An 8094-nucleotide genomic window follows, 5' to 3' on the forward strand; every position below is an offset into this window, starting at 1 on the left:
CCAGCAAGGAACCAACGCCGTTGGAATAAATAAGTAAAACCCCCCCCTAAAAACCGTAAGTAAGCGCTTGAATCTCCCTTTGCGTCCCCACGGAAAATATAATTTCAATATACATACATACATACATAAGTATATCGCTTCCAAACATTTAGAAGTTTGAAAAAACTTTGTGCGCCTTTTCCAAAAAAAAAACGGAACCCTCATTCCGTTAAAAAATATAGCTAGCAATTGTACATATGTACATGTTTAATTTCGTGCAAATAATTCCCGCAATTTAAAGAAAATCCCGTATATTAATTATACATATAGCTCTCCTTCTCTGCGCTTATGTACTTAACTGCTTAAAAACTCTTATACTTTATACATACAGTCCACAGATACATACACAAGTACATAAGTACATACGTTTAATCTCTTATCTCATCTGCAGTTACAGAATTCAAATATAAAATTAATATCATTGATATTTATCATACCAAATTTCCATACCTCACATTTGCATGAAAATTAAATTAAGCAATTATAGTAAAATAATAATTTTCTCAGTAGTGCACCCCTAATCTCAAATTCGCAAGCGCGCAAGAGAATATAAAGCGATATATATACACATATTTACATATATAAATATACACAAATTTACATATATAAAGTGCGATACAGTGGTCGGTTTGCATTGGAAAAGTATTCAGAAATAAAAGTACAAACACCATCGGTTACAGTCCCGTGAATTAAATTTGCATTTCACCCAAAGTTAATAAAAGCGCATTCTCGTTCTTCTACTGAGTGGCCCTTTTACATATACATAAAATTGCGGTTACAGTCGCGTGAAAAAAAAAAAAACTTGCATTTACATAAACTAAATTTTTCTCGTACTCTTTCATTCGTTGAGCAAGTTTCTCGAAATAACTATATTCTCAAAAACGGTTAAATAAATAAATTTGTAAATAAATTAAATCTCTATTTTTCCCTAATTCGCAATCGAGCACTGACAGAATCGCAAAACTCACACATTTCATTATTTATTTGCTCATTTTATATCTGTATATTTACTTCTCTGGCATTCCTTTAACAAGGAATTGCATTAAATTCTCTGGCATTCCTGTAAGAGGAATCGCATTTACTTAAAAAAAAAAAAAAAATTTCATTCTTGTAGTATTCTCGAGTTCTTTGCATCTCCCTCAGGCATCCCTCTCTCTCAGTCCCTCAACCCCAGTCCTTTCAGACTAAATTATAAATTTTCTCGGGGCTTAACGAAGAATCCCAACTTCCCAAAATGAGTGATGAAGAGAAAATCGTTGCGATCGAAACTCAACGCTCTGCCCGCTCAAGCGGGAAAACTTCAAAAAAACAAAGGCAATTGGCCTCCGTTAAGTTTATTGCAGAGACTGATAATTTAGTCGATTACTGTTCAAGATTCAAATCCCTACCTCTCGAAAATAACTCAGAATCAAGCCTGAAAATAAAAGATACGAGTTTAGACAATTTTTGGAATCGAGTTCAAAACTCTTATGATGTAGTTGTAGAGGCAGACGAGCAAGACCTTCCCGAAGATTTCAAAGCAAGTGCTTTTCGCAAATATCGGTCTTGTCTTGATCAATATGAAGACACTAAAGCTCAAATCGCTGACCAGCTCCATCTTCATAAGCAAGTGAGCACTCCCATGCCTACTCCCTCTTCATCACAACCCAAACGCCAGTCTGGCCTCGGCTTAACCGTCCCTCCTTGTGACACCGAAGTATTTTACGGAAGTTATGAACAATGGCCCTCTTTCCGGGATATGTTCACAGCGGTATACATAAATCACCCTGAACTCACCCAAGGCCAAAAGTTGTACCATCTCAGGTACAAAACTCAAGGTAAAGCCAATCAAATAGTAAAGCAATTCCCTCTCTGTGATGAAAGCTTTAATCTCGCATGGGAAGCACTTCGGTCTCGATATGAGAATAAGCGTATTTTGGTAGACAACCAAATACGAATCTTAATGAACCTCAAACCCATTCCCACCGAAAGCAGCGAAGACATACAAAGGCTGCAGTCTTCTGTAAACAACTGCCTTCAAATTCTCGCAACTCAGCAAGTCTCAACCGAAAATTGGGACCCCATCCTCATCTATATAGTCACCTCTAAGCTTCCCGAAACCACAGTATCCCTGTGGGAACAATCCCTCAGCTCGAGGAAAGACCTCCCCAATTGGTCCCAAATGGACCAGTTTCTCACTACTCGTTATGAAGTGGCCGAAAGAGTTGATCAATGGCGCCTGCCGAAGGCGAGACCTCCTGTTCAGCCCACTAGCTCTTCAAAGCCGCCTTTCTCTTATAACAAACCACCTTTTAAACCCCCTCACTCTCAAAACTTTCAAAACAGATCGATGTCACAAATACAATCTCACGTGACAGAGCAGCGAATAATGCACAAATGTTCGATGTGTAAGACCTCCTCTCATTCGCTGTGGAACTGCTTCAAATTCCGAAAGTTGTCAATCTCTGATCGCAAGAAGTTCGTAAGAGAAAATAATATGTGCTTCAATTGTCTATCCCAGTCACACTTGTTGAAAGATTGCCCTAGCACACAAACTTGTAGCCATTGTAGTGAACGGCACAACTCGGTGCTCCATGAAGCCACAAACTCCATGCCGAAAAGGCAACCCCCAAGAGTACAAAAAACCACTTCGCAAGTGGCAACCACAATTTCTACAAACTCAAGTGTGCACACTTCACCCCAAACAGACACTAATGAACAGGAAGCAGTTGGAACTCAGGTGCAATCATTCTATTCAGCGAATGAGAGCAAAATACTCCTCCCGACAGCTATGGTACCGGTATCACACCGAGGAGAAATATTTAAACTCAGAGCTCTTATAGATCAGGGGTCAGAACGAAGCTTTATCTCCACCAAAGCTCAAAATAAGCTAGGGCTGCCCTGCAAATCCTCAAAATTTGAAATCTCGGGCATGGGTGGAAGAGTTGTTCAAACTTCGAACAAATTATGCTCTTTAGTCTTGGTTTCCGCCGATCTCCAAACTAAAATAAATGCTCAAGCTATCGTGTTACCACAGCTGACAAAAATGCTCCCCAAGTTCCCACTTAATCATGACCACAAAGAAAAATGGTCCCATCTTGAACTGGCAGATCCAAACTGCCACTCCCCATCCCAGATTGACCTCGTGTTAGGCAGTGATGTCATCCCTCAAATAATCGAGGAGGGCATTGAAAAAATCTCACCAACTCTGCTAGCTCAAAAGACAATATTCGGTTGGATACTTAGTGGTCAGATTTACGAAAATATAGCTTCATACTCTACACAAATAGAGGAAATTTCTAATGAGCATCTCAACTCACAATTGCGTCGGTTTTGGGAACTAGAAGAAGTTCCAAAACTCAAGCATACCACCCCTGAAGACGACTTTTGCGAAGATTTCTATAAATCCACCACTTCTCGCAACTCTGATGGTCGTTATGTGGTCAGGCTTCCGTTCAAGCCAAGCTTCCCCAAAGAAATCTCTTTAGGTTACTCTCGCTCCTCAGCGCTTCAGCAATTTCTCGGAATGGAGAGAAACCTCCTCAAAAAGGGCGATTTAAAGGCCTCATATGATAATGTCCTGGAAGAATAGCTCACCCTAAACCACATGGAAAAAACGGTTTCCCAAGAAAAATTCCTCTCAGGCAAGTACATGTCGTTCTATCTCCCTCACCATGCGGTCATTAAGCCCGAAAAACGAACGACAAAGGTACGAGTTGTCTTTAATGCATCAAAGATTTCGGGATCCGGTTACTCTCTTAACGATGTATTATATACCGGACCAACTCTCCAGCCTGATTTGATGCTTCTCATCCTCAAGTGGCGAATGTATAAATTTGTATTTAATGGTGATGTCGAAAAGATGTACCGACAAATACTGCTACATCCCGAAGACCAGGACTTTCAAAGAATAATCTTTCGTTCACCCACAACCAGTCCCATTCAAGATTATAAATTAAAAACGGTCACATTCGGTGTAAACTGTGCGCCCTACCTCGCCATTCGCACACTTCACCAAGTAGCACAAGATGAAAAAACCAACTACCCAATGGCCGCCCACATTCTGAATAAAGAGACGTATGTGGATGACATACTCTCCGGCAGCCACGATCTGACAATCGCCACTCAATCTCTCACCCAAGTCATTCAGGCTCTAAACTCGGCAGGCTTTCCCTTAAAGAAAATAACAGCGAACCACCCAGAAATTCTCAAAAATATAAGGAAAGAGGACTTGCTCGATACTAATTTTCTCGAGTTCGAAAAGGCAAGTACCACAAAGACTCTAGGGATCCAATGGAACGCGCTCACAGACACGTTTTCCTATACGATCGACTCCATCCCAGCCTTATCTGCTAGCACTAAACGACAGATTCTCTCCTCTGTCGCGAAACTTTTTGACCCCGCAGGGTGGCTTACGCCGATAATGATCCAGGCAAAGATTCTCTTACAAGAGCTCTGGATCGACGGAACTGACTGGGACGAAAAAGTCAAGCCCCTCCGTCTTGTTAAATGGTCTCAGTTCGCACAAAATCTCCACACAATCTCGACCATTCAAATACCCCGATGGGTAAACTTTGTTCCCGACCAGCATGTTGAACTCCATGGATTCTGCGACGCCTCAGAAAAGGCATATTGTGCCAACGTATATGTTCGAACTACTCATGGTTCCAGTATGTCTTCTCATCTTCTGGTTTCCAAAGGCAAGGTAGCACCCCTTCGAACAACTAGCTTACCCCGGCTTGAGCTCTGCGGAGCTCTTCTCCTAGCCAAACTTGTCGCAGCTATTCAGTCCCATCTCGACCTCTCTAAAAGAAAACTGGTACTATGGTCTGACTCTGAAATTGTATTGGCATGGCTGGAAAAACCACCCCACTCTTGGAAAACGTTCGTCTCTAATCGCACCGCGGAGATCTTGGAACTCGTCGGAAACGCCACCTGGCGACATGTATGCAGCAGCGACAACCCCGCAGATATGGGCACAAGGGGTTGCAAGCCACTAGACTTAGCAGCGTCGTCGTTATGGTGGAATGGTCCTGAGTGGCTATCCAAGCCCCCCGAAGGATGGCCAAAACCCCCAGTCCGCAATGTCAACCCCCCGGAAGTACGAAGAGTGGAGGCACTCCTCACAACCGAAGAAGACCCCGACATTCTGGACAGGTTTTCCTCTTTCTCTCGAGCCTTGAGAGTGATGGCTTACGTCTTCAAGTTCATCAGACGACTAAAGGACAAAGGGACAGGAGCTTCTGACCGCGCATCATCCCCGCTATCACATGATGAGCTCCGCCAAGCAAAAATTCGTCTGATCATCCTTACGCAAACCCGTCACTTCCCCCATGAAAAAGCCCGCTTAGAAGACTCAAAACCCATTGACAAAAAGAGTTCCCTATTAGTTCTTAACCCCTTCTTGGATAAAAATGGAGTTATCCGCGTCAATGGACGCCTTGCTCATGCTACCCTGAGCTATAACGAACGTCACCCCATTATAATTCCGGAAAAGTCCCGATTCGCATTTCTCTATCTAAAATTTCTCCATGATCTCCTGCTCCATGCAGAAGTACGACTTATGCAGCAGATGACCAGGCAAGAATTGTATATTCCCCGGCTAAAACCCCTCATCAAAAAATGTATTTATCAATGTAAATCATGCACCATTCACAAACAGCAAATGCGCTCGCAGATTATGGCTGCCCTGCCGCCCGAACGATGCACCTTCGCTCCGCCCTTCACCACCACCGGTGTCGATTTTGCTGGGCCTTTTCAAATAAAAGCCTCTATGCTAAGATCCCCCGCTTTAATGAAAGGCTATGTGGCCGTCTTTGTGTGCTTCACAACAAAGGCGGTACACCTCGAGCTGTGCTCAGACCTGACCAAAGAGGCATTTCTCGCCGCCTTTGCTCGTTTTGTTGGTCGCCGTGGTTACCCCGCTAAAATGATGAGCGACAATGGCAAAACTTTTATAGGAGCCAAAAGAGCCATTGAAAAGGAGTTCTCTGTCTTTCTCCAAACTGTATCCCGTGATATTGTCCAAAAATACTCACCCCAGGGTATTAATTGGCAGTTTATCCCTCCCAGCGCCCCGCACATGGGTGGCTTATGGGAGTCTGCAGTTAAAAGTTTTAAACTTCACTTCAAAAGGACTGCCGGCCCCCATAAATTTACGTTTGAGGAGTTTACTACCCTTTTAATAAGAGTAGCAGCTGTATTAAATTCTCGTCCGATATCTCCACTCACCCAGGATCCGAAGGACTTAACAGCGCTCTCACCTGGCCACTTCCTCCGGGGTGCTCCCCTCCTATCTTTCCCCGAATCTAATCACGAAAAACTCTCGCTCATTAATAGATGGGAAAAACTCAAGGTCTTGCACCACCAATTCGCAAAACGATGGAAGGAAGACTACCTCAAAGACCTTCATAAGCGACACAGGTGGAAGAATGCTCAAGTAGAACCCAGAATCGGAGAATGCGTAGTCATTAATGATGACACACTCCCGCCCACGGAATGGCGCCTGGGCCGCATCGAAAGGTTGCACCCTGGCATGGATGGACACATTCGTGTGGTCGACGTCCGCACCCAAACCGGCCTCCTCACTCGGCCATTAGTAAAATTAGTATTTCTGCCTTCGAGCGAAGATGTCCCCTCTCGCCTTGAAGCCGATTAACCACTCCATACATCCCTTACCACAATAACGCAGCCAGATTGCTGTATATGTATTTGCCTATTTCCACACACGACACATACCTACACACTTCTCGTAGCTGTCTCATATGTCTCCCACCTGGTATAATACGAAAAACTAAAAATCTCCGTATATAAAATCTTTACAGATGGACCACAGTGGAACCCCAACGCCAGCGCCGCGCGCATTACTTAAGTCCAAAGTGGTAATGACACCCTCCGTGGAACGCGAACCATCACCTGGCTCTCACCGTATCGAGGAGGACTACCAACGATGCCGCTTGTGCACCCGTCACCACGCACTGCGTCTATGCCCCGTGTTTGCAAGTATGCAGCCGCAGCAACGGTTTTTGTTGGCAAGGGCACATAAATATTGTACGAACTGTCTGGCGTTGTCGCACACTACAGCTGAATGTACCTCAAGTGGTCTTTGCAAGGTTTGTTCGCTGCAGCACCACACCCTCTTGCATCGACGTAGTACATCGACAGTCCGCCGCAGCAGCCCGAATGCCGCAGTGCAGCCCCTCAAACGACTAGTTCAGCCCAAGTTACACTCCCCACAACGTGGGGGATCAGGGCGTACCCAAGCTCGCTCCAAGCACCTCCGACACCATCCAACGGCCACGAACGTCGAAAACCGTAGAGTCCGGCGCACGAAGGAGGGACTGCAAACCGCAAATTACCGAGACAAGACCACAAAGCTATTGGTTCAGGAGGCGCTCAGGGCACTCCAGGAGTTAAAGGAAGCACTATCCGCTTAATGCGGCTAGGGCCGGCTGGATGTTCACGCGAACAACGCTGCAGCACGTTCGCCGTTAACTTCTTCGGATCATCCAATTACATTTTTTTCTTCATATAAACGCGGCAATTTGTTTGCAATGAATTTTGTATTTTTCTATTGAATTTTTATCTTGAGCACTGAATTTGTAAATTTGTCTAAACTGATAGTCTAGGCGCTATGTAAGCATCTGGCGATACGGGTGGCAATGCATGTATTGTCTACTCGTATCTGTGTAGACTTTTTTTTGACATTTGTTTTGCATACATATATATATTCTCGTTCTTGTAAGCCTCCGAAAAGGTCGCAGTGCTCGTGCGCGAATAAATTAGAACTTTAATCTTGTACTGAATTACTAACTTTTATACGCGAAAGTCGCGAAAATAAAACTGTATTACAAAAGAAAACGTTCACGAGTTTTATACGTTCTTGTGCGCGATTCAGGTCATTTGTGCGTCTAGTTTCTATCGCTGCGTGCGTTTTGCATACAGGTTTGCTGCATCCATCGTTGGAGCTTTGCTAGTCCCGCCGTGGGAAGAGAGCTACGCCCACGTTGACCCTAAGCCATTGGTCACCCAATCGACGCCGTAACATCTGCACCGCCAATAATTGCCACCGCAATC

General features: G+C 44.2%; 1 protein-coding gene across 1 annotated transcript; it reads left to right on the forward strand.

The window, feature by feature from the left end:
- The first annotated feature begins 2 nt into the window (after positions 1 to 2).
- On the forward strand, positions 3 to 8081 carry LOC118755801. Its single transcript, XM_036490616.1, has 2 exons — positions 3 to 55; positions 6843 to 8081. The coding sequence occupies exon 2, from the start codon at positions 6843 to 6845 to the stop codon at positions 7452 to 7454; it is 612 nt and encodes a 203-aa protein (XP_036346509.1). The 5' UTR covers positions 3 to 55; the 3' UTR covers positions 7455 to 8081.
- Positions 8082 to 8094: the final 13 nt, after the last annotated feature.

Source organism: Rhagoletis pomonella, unplaced genomic scaffold (assembly GCF_013731165.1).
Source record: "Rhagoletis pomonella isolate Grant_MI unplaced genomic scaffold, Rhpom_1.0 Rhpom_scaffold_07429, whole genome shotgun sequence".
Lineage (NCBI taxonomy): Eukaryota > Metazoa > Arthropoda > Insecta > Diptera > Tephritidae > Rhagoletis > Rhagoletis pomonella.